The following is a 17809-nucleotide window of genomic DNA, read 5'->3' as shown; positions in this document are numbered from 1 at the left end:
GCTGTCTGGGCTGAGAAAACTAGTTGCGTTCCACTAGCCTCGGAACATGCCAAAAGAGGGGGAGTGTTAATTGAGAAATAATTAGAGTGGGGTGATCTTTCTGAAAAATACTGCTGGCACACAGCTGTCCACCAGAGCTTTTGGGGATAGGACCAGAAAAGCACCAGAGGGGGGAGAGATTTTTACAAGGGGATTACATGCACTGAACCATGATCAAACATCAGGCTTAATCAATACATCGTTCCAATGCTCACGCGCCGCTCTAAGGACCTGGCAGATTTCAAAGACTATTTCGGTAGATCGCTGGCATAATGCCAACTTGTTATCCACCACTGCTGAGTTGCAAAGAGAAGATGCCTTAATTACCTGACACACATGCTGCTAAAGGTCATGCTGCTATCAAAGCCTTCTTTTTTAATGTTTTATCTCATTTAAGAGGCTTATCTTCCTGCCGGCTAAAGATCCGCTATCTCTTTGCAACTAAAAACTACAAATAAGAAGGGAGGTGCAGATACATCACAGAGTTGCAACCACTCTGAGCCATTCCACACCGTGGGCCCACATCTAAGAGAGGTCTGAACGGTCACAGCTGTTAGGACACGTCCCAAACCCAGTGCATCTCGCCTAGGTGAATAGGCACCGGACTCTGCAAACAGGACACGCCCCCTTCCCACTGTTGCTCTTTTAGAAAGCTGCAAAACCAAACCTCTAGACTCTTGCAGGGGATTTTTTTTCCTCATACCTGATAATCTTGGTCATCGATCCCAAATCTCTCTCGGAGGTTTCGGAACACCATCGGGCAGTACTCCTTAAATTTAAAACGGCTCGGCAAATTTTCCCTAAAACAAACACCAAGATGTTAGTCCTGCACAGCAAACTCTGTAGCACAATTTGAAAGGCCATTTCCCTGTTCTAAGCTCGCCCACTAACCCCAGAAGTACTTTTCGATGGGGGCGGGGACACACCATTCAAAGAATTTGGGAAGTGGTAAAGGGCCACACTCTTCCATGATATTCATAGAGGCAGTGCGAGGTCTAGGAGGGAGGTTGGGTGCAGAAGGGAGCTTGGAGTAAGGGACTGGGGCACAGGAGAGGGTGTGGGATCTGGGAGGGGGTTTGAGTGAAGAAGTGGATTGTTACCTGGGACAAGGAACTGGGGGTCGGGAGGAGGTGCAGAGTTTGGGTTGTGACCTGAGGCAGGAGGGGGTTGTGACCTGAGGTTGGGGTACTGGGTCTGGGTGGGGTACTGGGTGTGGCAGATGGAGTGCAGAGGTTTTGGGTTATATGGGGTAGGGGGCAGGAGAGGGCAGCAGAGAATTGGGGGGATGAAGGGGGGCTCTGGTGTCAGAAGCAGACTTTGGCCAGGAAACGCTTAACTGGGCAACTCCCTGCTCACTACTCAGAGCAGCTGTGGGACCATGTGCTGCTCTGAACCCTGCAATACTGGAAGGAGGGGTACTTTGCAAGCTGCCTGTCTTGCAAACAGGCAGCTCCCATTGGCCAGTTTCCAGCCAATGGGAGCTGTGCTGGGGGCACTGTAAGTTACCAAAGTATTTAAGTGTTTCCAGAATCTGGCCCTCAGTCTGCAAGCTCTTTGAGAGCACGTGCACATCTTTTATACAGTCATGAAATACCGTGTCAATTCAGTGATGTGTCAATCAATCATTAGGAGAGCTGAATCCAAACACACAGTAGGATTCTATTCAAGGGCTGAAGAAAGTCACATATGGAAACGCAGCGCCCACATTTCCAAATGCATTGCAGCATTTTTCAATCAATAGCACAATGTTCTTCTGTTCTCGCTGCCTGAGATGCTGCCTGCATCATTTTCACCATTTTGCACATAAGGGAACTGAAGCGTAGGCCTGTGGAATGATTTGTTTAAGGGCAGAGCGCAAGTGGTCCCACTCTCAAACTTCTGTTTCCATGCCCTAACCATTGCTCAGCACAGCTTCCTTAATCCAGAACCAGGTTTCAAGCAACGGAACATACACCTCTCGAGAAACCAGTTTGTCCCTGAAGGACAAGTGTCATTTTTGTCTTTTTTTGACCACATGGAAGAATCGGAGTATCATGTCCAGTTCTGGGCACCACGTTTCAGGAAAGATGTGGAGAAATTGGACACAGTCCAGAGAAGAGCAACAAAAATGATGAAAGGTCTAGAGAACATGAGCTATGAGGGAAGACAAAGAATTGGGCTTGTTTAGAAAAGAGAAAACAGAGAGGGGACATGGTAGCAGTTTTCAAGTATCTAAAAGGGTGTTAACAAGGAAGAAGGAGAAAAATTGTTCTCCTTGGCCTCTGAGGATAGGACAAGAAGCAAGGGGCTTACATTGCCGCAAGGGAGATTTAGGTTGGACGTTAGGAAAAACTTCCTACCTGTCAGGGTGGTTAAACACTGGAATAAACTGCCTAGGTGGGTTGTGGAATCTCCATCACTAGAGATATCGACGAGCAGGTTAGACAGACATCTATCAGGGATGGTCTAGGGACAGTGCTTGGTCCTGCCATGAGGGCAGAGGACATGACTTGATGACTTCTCAAGGTCCCTTCCAGTTCTAGTGTTCTGTGAATCTATGATTCTCCCCCGTCTGCAAACCTAGATTTGGAGGAGTAATTCTTCCCTTTGCTCTTTCTTTGTTGCTTTAGTTCTGCTGAATAATTCAGATGGACCTTGTAACACGCGACTGTTTAAATGAAAAGCCGTGGAAAGCAGCCCTCTCGTTTCAGAACTCATCGGCAGGACTTAGAACGAAAGGTGAGGAAGAGGCCAGGCACTGGCAGGTGGTTAACAGTCAGGAGACAAAGCAGAGTGGATAAATCAGCTCCAGTCTTGTTTCTCTTAACTCACAGTGTAAGAGTCTCTTGCACAGTCCTCTCCTTCAACAGAGGCTGCCAAGCTTGCTCAGTCCCAGTGGTCTCTGCCCACTGAGGGAGGAGCAGAGACGATGGTCTTACCAGAACCTCTGACACATGGCGTACACCAGTGCATAGGAACAGAAAACTCAACAGCTGCATATTGCAGCCCGGGAGTAAGTCTGCTTCGGAGTCACCCTTCCACTCTCAAAAGCGGATTGACGACAGACAGGGGCAAGATACAAGACCTAGAGGGTGACACACCAAGTAACAGATTGCCACTCCCGGTATCAGTTCCATCTACTGGTCTGAAGCACTTCCAAACGCAGGAGCTTTGGAGGGGTCTGTTCAGTTCCCCTCACTACATAGTGTCCCCAGAGCTACTGGCTGCCTTTTCAGCAGAGGGGCACAGATCCTAAGGGGACACGCAGAGTGAATCCCCTCTCACATACGTTCATCTAGGGATGGTCTCTTTGGGGCCAGTCTGAGGCAGACAGGCAGAGCAGCGTGGGAGGAGGGGGAAGAACTTTAGCTATAGGGTGTTGGATCTACAGCCCTCCACTCGCACTAAAAGAAATTCAATCCTATACCCAATCCAGCAAGGACACCCCGGTGATTACAGTGCTAGCTTTTATCACCTCTGTGTCGCCACCTTTCCTCTGTGCCAACAGTCAGAATTCATGCATGGCACTGACAGTCGGAATACCCACTTCCCTGCTTGGCAGGTGTGGCATGTCACGTAGGGTGAACAGATTTCAAACAATGGCAGATGCTTGCTTTGCAACAGCACAGGGAAATATTTGGAACTGGGATCTGCCTGTCACGCCTCGTGGACAGCTGAAGGGTTTCTTTACAGACAAAATGAACAGCGAAGGTTAGGGGAGGTGAAACTACACCTACTTACTTGTTGAAAAGATGATTGTCCACCTTAATCTTACTGTAGGCTTTAAAGTCATCTGGCATTAACATGACAGGGACAGGAACATTGCTTAGCTCATTGATCTGGAAGAGAAAAGGAAAACAAACAAGACTCAGAACTTGAATTACGATCCCCACGGATTTATTGCCCCGAAAGCTCTGGATATCGTGGAATTCGTGCTAGAAAAGGATTTGGAAGTGATCCAATTCATTAAACTTTTAAAGCACATTTCTGTGCTGACCAGATCTGGCAAAGTGCTGTCGTTTCGAGTTTAAAAGGGCATCTTGTCCAGTGATGAGGCAAGTACATTTCCAGCCAGCACGTGCTCTGTATTGTTCAAGGCAGCTAGAATTTGTTACTCTCCTATTGATCACCCAGGATCTGAGCCGAGCGAAGATCTAACCACATACAGCAAGCCTTCACGCAGCTGTTCTATATTTATCCTCCGCGCGCTGCAGGTCAGAGCCTCGCCGGAAAGAGACTCCGTAACCAGTTCTCGCTGTTACAAATGGGTTGGACCATGACAGAGGTTCTGGGCTGCTTCTCTCAAGCCAATAGAGCTGACTTGGCGAGACTGGCTGCTTCCTTGGCTGTCTGGGGTAGTGCTTATCCCACACCCCCACCGACGGAATGAATCACTCGACTGGTCTCTGCTGTTCCCTGCCACAGGAATACATGGAAACAGGGGATTCAGCTGCCCCAGTGCAGGGCAGCAGCAGGCTCCCCCCCCCTCCCCACACACACACAAACTCACCAGGGCAGCAAGAGCTGGAGCAAACTCACCATGGCAGCAGGAACTAGCGCCCAAGGCGCTCCGCTTCCCACAGATCCACAGGGAAACAGAGCGCAGCGGGACTGGAAGGAGCAGAACAGGCTGCCAGGTGACTCTGGCTCCCGCCACCGGGGGACCAAGTCCCGCTGCTGCCCCGCGGCAGGCCCCCCAGCTGCTCAGGGGAGGGGATTTCAGGCAAGGGGATGGAGCAGAGGCAGGAAGGGGTGGGGGCAAAGCTTGGGGAAAAAGGGAGGAGCAGAAGTGAGCCAGGACCTGCACCAGGCGTTTGCCCTGGGGCCCACGCCAGGGCACCAGAGGGCGGGTTCCCCAGGCCCGGCACACCCCAGGGATGGCCATGTCCACGGGTATCCTCAGTGGATGTGGATATCTGCAGATCGTTTTCACAGCTGCAGATCCCAATTCTGTATCTGTAGTAAGATGGCCTGAGGGTGGCATGCGGCTGTCACATGCTAAATGAACCCACTCAGTAAGACCGTCCCCAGAGACAGGCTGAAACCTTCCTCGCAAGCAAGGCTCGCGAAGCAGCGCCCGCCCGCCCACCCAGCTTCCCCTCACCCCAGCCGTTCGCTCAGACTAAAACCAGTCCAATCATCAGTCATTTGGAACCCACAGTGGCCCCATCAGTCCCCACTCTCTCATCTGGTATGAACACGGTGGATTTCAGAAGTCATTCCCCTGCAATTCAATTACCACTGCAATTTGAAAATGCGGCTGCTCCAATCCAGCAAGACTGAGGAGAGAAGCAGCAGTGGGCAGGGAGCCAGGAGATGTGGCAGCGGAGCCTGGCTTTTGTGAAGGCCTTGGATCTCGGGGCTCCTCGGTTGCCCCGTGTGTAAGGTAGGGGCAACAGGTCAGAAACTGCAAAGTCATTCGTTGTTTGCTAAGAAGGTGGTGATCTGCCACTAGAAGACACCAGAGGACAGCCAAAGATGCGCTCAAGGGGAGAACCTACGGCCCGGATCCAGCCCAAGCGTGCTTTGCTCCTGCACGGTGCTCCTCCCCAGAGCCGCACGAGCTGGTGTTGGCACTCCAGCCACATGGGGGGGGTGCACTGGAGGGAGGACTGAGCCTCCTGGGCCCAATTGCAGGCTGCAGGTTCTATTTGGCAGGGAGGAAGCACTCCCTGCAGATATGGCTCCCCCCCCCCACGCTTATTGGCTGGGAATCGCAATCAATGGGAGCATCATGGGGGGCGGTGGCTGTATGGAGTGCTTCCCTACAGCACACAGAGCCACCTGTGCTCCCCCCTACCAGTCCCGGGAACTGCACCAGGTAGGCATCCACATCCCTGCCTCCTCTCGCCCAGATCCCACACCCCCAGCCTGCTCCTGCATCCCTACCCGGCTCCTGCACTGACCCTCTCTCCCTCCCAGACCTCACCCCCAACTGACTTGGCCCACAAAAGGTTCCTCCACCCCCGATCTAAGCCATTCTAATCCCTTAGCAAACCATCACTGAACAGACTGGTATTTTTCACATCTCTTCTCACACGGTCGTCCATGAAAGAAACGCACATAGCCAACACTGTCAGTGCAAAATCAGGTGGTGTTACAAAGGGGAAAAAAGAACCAGTAAAGAGAAAAATTGTGGGAATCAGCAAGGAGGGAGGAAAGCAAAAGGGTCGTCGGTGGAATCTGAAAGCAGCTCTTTAAAGCACTGCCCAGCATTTACTCCATCGCAGCAGCCAAGGGTAGTACCCACTTAGCTAAAGTGCTTTGTTGTGACTGAAGAGCACCATTCAAATGAATGAATAAATAATGGTACATGCTGCCTATCATTCGTAAATTGCAATGGAGCGAGGAGACCGACACCCTCTGCATCTTCTGAAAGCCTGATCTTGGACAAGGCAGATACCACATGCTGGGCGTAGAAGTGCAAAGTGATAGGAGATGACTCAGGTGTGGGGCAAGCAGACCTTCAATTATGCATTATGAGATGCTGCTTAGACAGCAGGTTTAACACAAACAAGAGGAAGTTCTTCTTCACGCAGCGCACAGTCGACCTGTGGAACTCCTTGCCAGATGTTGTGGTGAAGACCAGGATTTTTAAACAGGGTTTAAAAAAAACTAGATACATTCATGAAGGACAGGTCCATCAATGGCTATGAGCCAGGATGGGTAGGAATGGTGTCCTTAGCCTCTGTTCACTCCCTCTGGGGCATCTGGTGTTGGCCACTGCTGGAAGACAGGAACTGAGCTAGATGAACCTTTGTTCTGACCCAGTCTGGCCGATCTCATGTTCGCAGCTTCCAAATTATCCTTCCTAGCAGGAAGGAACTACTAAGTCAGCTCTCCAAGGTGGGAGGCAAAAAGATTTTAGCCAACCTGTGTTTATTCTAGCTTCTGCAGCGATGCAACCTTTGCAGCTGACAAGTGGGATCTACTCCAACCCTTCAAAGCACACCCATCCCACACAATAATGCCCCAGCTGCAACCGTCAGACAAGGTCCAAGGGGAAACCCTTTTCTAGCGACCTCTCCCCCAAGCCAGCTGCACTGACTGGACTCTGCCACCAGCTTTTGGCTACTGGGTCGAGGGTCAGCAGAGAACAGCCATTGGACAGGAAGGGGGCGTGGGTTTATTCTGGATGGCACTGCATCACTGCTCAACTGTTTATGAGCACGAGTCGGTCCCAGCTGTTTATCCTGATCCTATTCAACGTATTCATAAATGATCTGGAGAAAGGGGTAAACAGCCAGGTGGCAAAATTTGCAGTGGATACAAAACTGCTCAAGGTAATTAAGTCCAAAGCAGGCTAAAGAGCTCCCAAAGGAGCTCACAAAACTAAGTGACTCAGCAAGAAAATGGCAGATGAAATTGAATGTAGATAAACGCAAAGTGATGTACATTGGAAAACATAATCCCAGCAATTTGTATATAAAAGGATGGGAACTAAATGAGCAGTTATCACTCTAGAGCAAAATCATGGAGTTGTGGAGCGTTCTCTGAAAACATCCACTCTCTGTGCAGCCAAAAAAAGCAAACAATGTTGGGAATCATTAAGGGATAGAGAATATCTTATTATCTCTATATAAATCCAGGCTACACCCACATACTGAATACCGTGTGCAGATGTGGTCGCCTGATTTCAACAAAGATATCTTGGCACTGGAAAAAGTTCAGAAAAGGGCAACAAAAATTATTAGGGGTATGGAACAGCTGCCATAGGAGGCGAGATTAATAAAATTGGGACTTTTCAGCTTAGAAGAGAAACAGCTAAGGGGAGATATTATAGAAGACGATAAAATCATGACTGGTGTGGAGAAAGTGAATAAAGAAGATTTTAATTATTCTTTCCCATAACCCAAGAACTAGGGATCACCCAATGAAATTAACAAGTAGCAGGTTTAAAAACAAAAAAGGAAGTATTTCTTCACACAACCTGTGGAACTCCTTGCCAGAGGATGGTATAAAGGCCAAGACTACAACAGGTTTCAAAAGAAAAGCTAGATAAATTCATGGATAGGTCCATTGATGGCTATTAGCCACGATGGGAAGGAAGGATGCTTGTAGTGTCTGTCAGAAGCCAGGAATGGGTGACAAGGGTGAGATCACTGGGGCACTTGGCATTGGATACTAGCTAGAATAGATGAACCTTGGTCTGACCCAGCATGCCAGCTAGACAGAGATGTGAAAGCCAGACATCCACTACTAAGAAGCTAGGTGCTGTATTGTTGCATTACTCGGTGGATTGGATGTTTAACCCCAAACACCTGCCCCCATTTACACAGTCTGCATTAAAAGACACCTCCACCCCTCCCGCCACCTCACTAAAACTCCCTGCCCACTAATTATTTTATAGCTCCTTCTAGGGATCACAAAGCTCTTTAAAAATAGTGACTTACGCTTCACAGCTCCCTGGAACGGAGGGTTCTGTATTACAATCCCACACTGAATGCAGCAAGCGACTTTACCTTACAAAGTGATCAACAGACTAAAGAGCAGAACAGGTGTTTCTAGTCCCCGCCGTTCACAAGTGATTTGTCTCTAAAACTATGTCAGAGCTCCCTTGGTCCCTCATTCTTGGCACTGGCCCAGGATTGAATATAGATACTCTCAGGCCTTCGACTAGCATAACCCACATACTTTGTTACAACAACAGAGCGCTGCCAAGTTTTACATCCTTTTTTAGGACCTGAAGGACAGGAAAAAACCAACTGCCCTCATGTTGCCTTTGAAAGTTCACTACAGAACCACTGCTCCTGTTTCCAGTGCACCCCAGCATTTCCCACCACGTCATAAGAATGTAAGAGCTGACACGGTGGGTCAGATTAAAGTCTATCTTGCCCAGGATCCTGTCTCTGGCAGGAGCATGTACCAAAACTTCAGGAGAGGGTACAGAACAGGGCAACTGCACAGCGATCCACCCCATCTTCCCTCCCAACTTCTGGCCCTCGGAGGTTTAGGGTCACCTGGAGTGTGGGTTTGCTCCCGGACCATCTTGGTAACAGCCACTGGAATCTAAAAGTCCTTCCTTAAAAATCAGCCAATCATAGATCTTCCAAAGAGCCTAGAGAGCACAGTCCTCAGCCAGACATGAGATACTTACTAGATGCTAAATCTTAACTACATAAAAGTGAAACACGTATTTATACTGCTCTCATCACCATAGTATCCGAGTGCCTTCCAACAGTGCATTAAACAAGGTGACTAACAACTGTCGCATGTCTGTTCTCTCCTCTGCTGCCCACAGAGTGTAGTGTGCGCCAGGGACGTATGTATATTACACACTCACGGCTGATGACCCTTGCTTCCGAAGAACGTTCATCCTAGCCCCCCGAGAAAGCTGTCTCTTACACAGGCGAGATATGTAGGAACTCTCTTTGTGCCTGAGGAGTGAAGTTGTCAGGTACAGTCTGTCTCATGAATTTTAGGACTTTTTTAAAGAGATCTTAGGCCCCAAGCTATGGAGATGAGAACCAAGATTTTGGCCTGACTCAATATTCTGTAGAAAGTCAGTGGTGGGAAAAGAGGACAGATTCAACATAGTGGCCGTAAGCATGTGTGCTAAAGAGAGATCCTGAGATTCGCCTTTCAAGCCGTGCATTTGTTATCTCCAATCCTACCCGTTATTTACAGTCCTAGACCCTGAGCACCCAGGGCAGAGATGCCTCCATACCGGTCTGTAAAATGCCTGACGCACAGCTGGCCTTTACAAGTTATTTGTTTCCAATCAATCTCCTCCCACCAAAAAGACCTTTTAGAACAAATCTGATTTGGATGGCCTTGAAAAATAGCTGTCACTTTAAAAAGGCAGAAGGGGCCATATAAGAAGCCACAGAATTTTCTGTTCCCATTCCAGGCAAGACTACAGTCCAGTAAATATTCAAGTGGGACACACTATTCCCTAGACCTGGTCAGTAAAATAGTGCTGGTCAAAGGAGTATACTCTGCTGCTGCCTTTCGGTACCTGGTCTGCTGTATTTTTGCCACAGATTAGTCAATATGGCATCTATCCCCTGCCCCAGAACCCTACTGTAAATTCAGATTTAAATGGGAGGACACATGCCAGTCATCATGATCGATTTAAAACAAAAAGCACCAGATAGGTGACACTCTGGAGGGCAGATGAGTGAATTTAGCATCAGGTCACGCTTTAGATTAGGGATGTGAATGGTTAACCGGCTGGGGGCCGTTTAAGTGGTTAAACTTAACGTTTAACCGGTTAACTGACTGAACAGGATTTTACATCCCTACTTCAGATCCAGCTATTTGATGGCATCTCAGACGGAAAAGCCACTACAACAAGGAGTAAACACTTGTGGTTTCACAAGAATTCAAGCATAATCCTACCAGCAAAGACGTGCAATTTCCTCCTTCGTACAAGATACAATAAAAATGGCTCATATTGTTCTGTAAATACCCAAGCAGTGGCATTCTTTACTGCCTTCTTGAATTCTTGGGCAGCGATAATCAATAGGATTCTGGGTGTATCTGCAGTGGTAATTCATCCTTATTACCAAGGGTGATTTCTTATTCAATAAAGCACATCAATATTCTGTGCAGTTCGGGGCCAGCTGTTCTCAGGATAAACAGGAAAACCATAATTTCATTTCAAAACCTGACTCTAGCTTCGAAGTGGCAATTACCATTAGTAAATTGATGGGACAACACAATTTGTTTACTAACAAGACCCAAATGACGGAGTATTCAAGTCTACTCTCCAGGATACGTTAGAGCAGGAATTTGCTCAGAAAATTTTAAAAAATACTTTGTTCCCCTTTAGTGCCTTTCAGCCAGGGAATGCAAAGGGCTTCACAAGCATTCATCAAGCTTAACGCCACTCTAATGAGGTAGGCACAAGATATAGACAGGGATCACTTTCACCAGCACGGAGAGTATACCACTCCAGACACAGCTGCAACCTCTCCACAGCAGAGCACAATAGTTTAGGACAGAAAGTAAAGACACAGTTGGAACCCTGGGTATGGGTTTGGTTAAGAAAAATATAGTTCTTCTGAGCTGAAGGGTGATTAACTAGAAAGGTTAGGCCTTGGGATTCCTTCATAACCATAAGCAGTAAATTCTGGTTCATCTCATCCCAGAGATGGAACCTGCTACAGGAAATCGGGCCTTAGCACCAAGGTGTCCAACATGATAGCCACATGTGGCTATTTGGCCAGTTGAATGTGGCTAGTTCGCTATAGCAGTGGCCACGTGACTGCTGCTTCAGAACTGGTTGGACCCCACAGCCTTAGCACCACTCTCTGATGTTGTTTCATTACTGATTAAGGGAAGAGCATCCCCTAGTGACACAGAACACACCTCTTTTCTTCTGACCCGCTTCAACCTCAAATATCTTTGTGAGCGCTGATGGAATCGCAGCTCAGTGTGCTAGGCTTCTAGGCCATGAGATTCCCCCCCATCCAGTTTTTCTGGTCTAGTTGTCTCACAATCTTTAACGGATTTAACCACGCAAGCCAACTGGGAAGATAGGGAAGTGCTGCTATCCCCATTTTTACAGAGGGGGAACTGAGGAACAGGAAACCAAACTGACTCACAAAGGTCAGTTACAGCCAAGGAAGAAACAATCAGCATTAGGGATGTGATGAATATTGGCATCTGGTAGGTTGAGAGCATCCGTTGAGTGACTTGAAAACTCAGTACATAGCAGATGCGGCTTTCCGGGCACAACGTATATGGCACACCAAAAGCACTGTGGGGCAGGGTGTATGCTGCAAATCCCAGTTAACCTGTTTGGATTGAATACCAAATAGCTGTCCTGCACTACCTGAGCACAAAATCCCAGTGAGCCTGAGAGACCGGGGAGGTGCGTCAGCCAATAAAAGCAGATGAAAGAAGAGAAACACAGCCATTAGCAAGATCCTCAGCGACGGTGTCAAATACACAGATTACAATGGAGACCACATCAGAAGCCAGCACTTTGTTCCCACCAAACCCCACTGATCTACAGCTACCGCCACACTGAACACAGCCTAGTTGATCTACACAGACATGGCTGTTTAGCATGTAGAAAGTGGGAGACACTCACCATCATCATCAAATGCTCGATTATCAACGTGTGCTGTAAACACCACCTTACAATGAGCACTACGGCCTCCCTGCTTGTGCCGAACACTGTTGCTTCATGAAGTATAGTAATCCCCTCCAAGAATGTCATCACAAGTCAGTGTTTTCACCTCCGCTTCTGTCTTGGGGTGTCCCTACTCCCCTTTACACAAACACTTTTACCAGTCTATGAAATGATGTGTAGGAGGTACAGCCAGCAACAAGAATCCCAAATCTTCTGTTCTCTCCCAAAAGCCACGACAGCAGCATCCTGAGCAAGTCCTCAAAGGATACCATATTTTAAATGGTTTACTTCTTCACTGCAACTCATGAGCCATTCACAAACCGAACTCAGAATCTTCCTGGCTCTCTATTTGCACAACTTTTCACACTTTTAGGGGTGGGGGGAAGAGAGGTGAAACAAGGTTTCAGGTTTGATTCACATGTCAACTATCATTATTGCTGGTCTGGTCTACACAGGGCCACAAAGTATCAAAATACAATCATAAACCAGTTCAGATCCACTCCATTTACATTTAGTTTAGCCACTATGGATAAAACAGCGTTTAAAGACAATACGCCTAAACGGATATAAAAAAATCTCCCAGCCTGCCTGCACGAACATCTCCAGACATCATCTATTTTTGCCCACCGTGTGCTGTTTTTGCATCAGCTACTAGCAAGCCTGTTTAATCACAAGGGAGGCCTAGCTGTTACCAGAATACGTTAATAGACCCCAGGGTGTATCTTCACAAAACAAGCAGACGGATTACATAAAATGGCTGTTTGTCTGATTTGTCCATGGAATCGTTTGGCCCAACTATAATTATTTTAGATCACCATTTTGGTGTACCCTCCCAATTGTGATTATACAAACACACGGTGGCCCTCCAGATGGGCCTATCCAGTAGCTAGGGCCTTGTGTTTTCCATAGCCATGGAATTCATCCTTTGCAGCAAAATGGGCTCTAGAATGCACATTTCTTAAAAAAAAAAAAACAAAAAAAAAATGTCTCCAGCCCTTATAGTTGCAAAGATAACCCTGAAAAATACACTGAAACTGACATACAGTTCTGCATTCTTTAGAGAGCACACAGCCTGAATAAGAACCATGAGGTGCGACCCACCTCATTCATTTCAAGGAGCCGTTAATGCTGAAACCTACAGATGGCAATGATACAGCCAACACTCTCGCAGCTGACCACTGAAGCAAATCTCCAGCAAATTTTTTTATTCCACAATTGCACAAGAAATGCCACAGCGTTACGGGAACAATATTATTCATATTACAGAAAAAACCTCTTAAACCAAAGTTGTTGCAGAATTTCCTCTCCAATTCCCCAGAGACTTTGGCTCAGAGTTAGACTCTGCTTGCCATGTTGTGGGGCCTTGCCCATAAGCAGGAGCTTTGGGTACATTTCCAGAATGGAATTAAGATTGGCGGCTCTGGGACAGCTGCTTTGCTTGTGGCTTCCTGTTCACGCTGGATCAATTCAGCAGAATCTGAGATAGTGCCCCAACCTGTACAACCGGTGCCTAGTAAAGCATCCTGGACAATAGAGGTGCTTGGATGCAAGCCTACTATATTCACACACTAAATCTGTTTCAATACCTTTCAGTAGGAAGACCAGGCTCCTTATGTGACCTGTAACTGCCCAAGGAAAATCCCTTCAGATTTCTAACCAAGTCTTTGGAACAACCAAAAGGGTGAGTGGGTTGCAGAAAATCCTTCCTACGTAGTATATTCTGGCCTGTTTAGGTTGGGACAGGGTTTTGGACATTGAGATAGTACTATGGCACAAATACGCAGACAGAGGATATGATCAATAAAACTCACAGCTATATGCCTATCTAGTCTCAGGCCCTTGACTTAAGGAGCTCCCAGAAAGCACATGTCCCAGTTGGGCAGCTATGCATTAGTCCACCAGCCGGATATGACTCAAAGCATCACTCTTACTCCAGCTTCTGTTATTTGACATCCTTGGCAGGTTTTTTGGCTAACTGTGAAGTAAAAAGGTGTTTTCCTGTCAATATTTGTTCAGGGCTGGCCACTTGTGCACAGGTTCAACTGTTCTTTTTCATTTGCAACAGGCCTTGTTTACACACAGTTCCTGCATGATAAGAATTGGCCTAATCCATTTGTTCACAGCACAAGTGATTCCACCTCATGTACAAATGGCTCTGTGATGCCATAGTCAGAGGACTCCTCAAACACAGGCTTGCATGAACAACTGCCCATCAGTAAGCATACAAAACAATTTAGACTAGGATTTGCTTTACACGGTGCAAAGTTGGGCTCCACCAGTTTTAGCCTCACCCAAATGCCTTCTCGCAACAAGGCCAGTGACACAAAGTAAAAACTACACTAATTGTCAACAGTTCATTTAAAAAAAAAAATCACAAATCTTTGGGAGAGGTCACAACTCATATTTTCTAAACCCTATTCTGGCTCTACAGAATGCAGCCTTGTAGTTTCGGCAGTAGTTTCATTATAATACATATTTGATATAATCATGTTACTAGTCTGCGGTTCGCACCCAACTTTTGGCTGGCCTGCCTTCCTCTGGGTAAATATTTCACACCCAAGGGTTCTGCGAGTTAATAGATTCCATTGCAACGTAACAATTCAAGGTTTGAAAAATTTGCCAAATTCATACCAGCCAAGGCCAACACAAAAGGAACCATGGCTACCAAGTGAAAACCGCACCAGTGAGACTCAGAGACAGCAAGTGAAACTGACAAGAGTCTTGTTAATTTCACAGTTTCTGGAGAGTTTCTATTGGCAGCAGTGAAGCAGACAGAAGTTTTGGCCTGATGTTGGGCAAAGTTCTGAGCAGCAGAAGAAACACCTGTGCATCTTTTGACTCAGGAAGACGTCTTGGGTCATAATTGGGAGGTATTCTTCACTACCATAGGGGCTAGAAAGCTTCATAAATAATAACGATCAGCAAATTATATAGGAATGGGTGGCTTAGGCTGATGGTTTTCCAGCCCTGAAAAGGAGTACAATCAGTTTGAAGGGAGAAGGAAAAGGTTTTGGGAATTCTACGATCAGAAGAATATTCTAGTAGGATGATGGATTTCAGATCTTTATCTGCCACGGACATTCATTTCCAATCCTGTCCAGTCCATCCAGGTATATGAGCGGTGCAAGACTGTGTGTGCCATCACAGAAAGAGACAGGATCGAAAGGAGACTGACAGGTAAGGAGCTCAGAGTACTCCTCAGATATTCATTTCAACCCTCCCCTCGCCGCCCTCCCCCCCCCCCCAGCTTCCACCTCAGGCAGGTGTCATGCCATCCCATGGGAAACCCCCAGCCTCCCCAGACTGTCAATGTTCAGCATGGGCTCCAAGGGTTTAGGAGTGAATGGGAACAGGATCTTGGCATCTCCTCATTGTGCATCTTAAACTACCAATGAGGATGTTGAGAAGGCTGGCTCTGTGGTTTCCCAACATTTGGGGAATTGCCACTGCTGAGACAGAGGGGATGAGGGGAGGGAGAAGGGGTCAAGAGTCCTTCCTGGCAAACTTCATGAAAGTAGTTTCCCATATGAGGATGTGGAGGGGCAAGAAGGTGTCTGGGATGGAGGAGACCAGAGACACAGGGTCTCAGCATGTGGTTGACGATATAGGAGGGGGGCCTCCTTGGGATTTTTTTCAGACACAGACACACACACACCAGGGCGGGGGCCCTGATCCCAGGGCACAGAGGATGTCCCCAAGGTAGGGAGGTGCCCAGGGCTGCCTCACTGCACAAGGGACACTGAACGCCCCGAAAAGGGGGGGGGCGGCCTGGGGCAGAGGAGCATCTTCAAGGGGGGGGGAGTCCATGGGGGTCTCCTCACCATATAGCTGCCACCATGGGGGCGCTGCGGGGAGGGAGGAGGACTGAAGGAGTGGGGGGAGCTCCTCACTATATATGGGGGGGCTCTGAGGCCCAGGGGTTCCAGGTTGGGGGGGGGAGTGTCTATGGGGTCTCCTCACCATATAGCTGCCACCATGGGGGTGCTGTGGGGAGGGAGGAGGACTGAAGGAACCGGGGGAGGGAGGGGGACTCCGAGGCCCAGGGATTCCAGGTTGGGGGGGGCTATGGGGTCTCCTCACCATATAGCTGCCACCATGGGGGTGCTGCGGGGAGGGAGGAGGGCTGAAGGAACCGGGGGGGGGGGGGCTCCAAGGCCCAGGGGCTCCATGTGGGGGGGGTGTCACTAGGGTCTCCTCATCTTATAGCTGCCACCATGAGGGCGCTGTGGGGGGGCAGGGTGTGAAGGAGTGGGGGGGCTCCAAGGCCCAGGGGTTCCAGATTGGGGGGGTTCCCAGGGGGCCCCGATCCTCATCCTCCCCCCAGGGGCGGGGGTCCAGAGTCGGGGGGGGCTCCCCCCCGGGCCCGGCTGGGGGGGGCGGGGGGCGCCTCACCGTGTGGTTGGCCCCCCACATGAGGACGCTGAGCAGCGGCTCGGAGGCGCGGAACAGCTTCACCTTCTGGCACACGAAGTGCTTCTTCTTGGTCTTGGTCTTGCTGGCGCTGAGCGCGGCCCCCAGCGCCGCCCCGACGCCCCCCGCCGACGAGCCCCCCGCGCAGTTCGAGGCCATCGCGGATCCCGGCCCCCCCCCCTAGCGGCGCCTCCGCATGGTTCCGCCCCGGCCCGTTATACACGCCCCCCCTCCCAGTGGTGGTTCCGCCCGCTCCCCTACACCCTCCGGCCGGCCCGGCTCGCGAGCGTCTCCCTGCAATGGTACCGCCCGCCCCGCGAGCTGCCCCCTTCCCCGTCCCTGCAGTGGTTCCCTCCGCCGCCCAAGGGGGAGCCGCCAAAGCCGGCCGAGCCCGCTCCGGCTCCCGCACTGAGGAGGCGCCAAGATGGCGGAGCGCTGAGGAGGAGGGGTGGGACGTACCATTCCCACACTGGCACCGGGTAGGGAGAGCACGGGCGTAAAGAAGGGGAGCCACGGCCTGGTCCGGGCCTAGCCCCGAACGCGATCCCTTCGGAAATCCCACGGATACGTCCGACGTTCTGGGCTGAGGGGCGAACCGCCAGAAGGGGCGGGGTAAAGAAGCGGCGTGGAAAATAACGCCATCCTCCCTCTCTCGCCAGGGATGGTCTCGCCCAGTTTGAGTGACGTATCACGCCAGGCCCCACCCAGCCCGGCTGTAGCCAATAAGCAGCGAGGCGCCTGGAATTATGAATGGCCTGCTAGCTGTGTCACACACATTCGTAAAGGGCGAGCGACAGGGGCTCCGCTGCACATGGGGGGTGGCGCTTGGCAGCCTCCTCCCTCCCCCTCTGGCACGTGCTGCAAGGGGGGAAGTGCCGGGGGGTCCCCCTAGCTCCCACTCCTAGAGCCCTACGTTGTGAGGAAGATGGGACCTGCCCCTCTGGTCCCCCCACCCCCAGCCTACACTCTGGGGGGGCGTCAATTGCCCCTGGGGGCAGCTTTTCCCTCCCCTCCTGCTCCCCAAAGGCACCAACATAAGGACAGGACAAAATACCCTTGACTTGTCCCGTGAGAGGCAGAGGGGGAGCCTACCTTTCCTCTAGAACTACAAGGAAAGACACAGCTGTAGTTGACCTAGCTGAGGGTACAGCTAGAGTGTGAGGATCTATGGGAAAAAAGATACGCAAAATGAGGAGTGCCTTTTGTGTGTCTTTTTCCGATACTTTTAACGGAAGAGGCTTTTCTGAAATTTGGCCCGTCTAGACTGGGCCACATGTCAGAACAAAACCCTCTTTCTAA

General features: G+C 49.5%; 1 protein-coding gene across 2 annotated transcripts in view; it reads right to left on the bottom strand.

The window, feature by feature from the left end:
• The window catches only part of PIP4K2B (phosphatidylinositol-5-phosphate 4-kinase type 2 beta), a 39394-nt gene extending 22264 nt beyond the window's left edge, over nt 1–17130 (bottom strand). The window contains exons 1-3 of one of the 2 annotated variants that reach the window (XM_006126210.4): nt 16970–17130; nt 3760–3857; nt 743–839 (exon numbers count right to left, since the gene is read on the bottom strand). In XM_006126210.4, the coding sequence (XP_006126272.1) occupies nt 743–839; nt 3760–3857; nt 16970–16972 (198 nt within the window). In that variant the 5' untranslated portion in view covers nt 16973–17130. Of the gene's footprint in view, nt 1–742; nt 840–3759; nt 3858–16492; nt 16887–16969 lie in introns of those variants that run through there. The other variant, XM_075911394.1, reaches the window with a different exon arrangement.
• Between the last annotated feature and the right edge of the window lie 679 nt (nt 17131–17809).

This window comes from Pelodiscus sinensis, chromosome 29 (assembly GCF_049634645.1).
Source record: "Pelodiscus sinensis isolate JC-2024 chromosome 29, ASM4963464v1, whole genome shotgun sequence".
Taxonomy (NCBI): domain Eukaryota; kingdom Metazoa; phylum Chordata; order Testudines; family Trionychidae; genus Pelodiscus; species Pelodiscus sinensis.
Note: the sequence above shows the minus strand (reverse complement) of the source record. Positions and strands in the feature narration are given on the sequence as shown.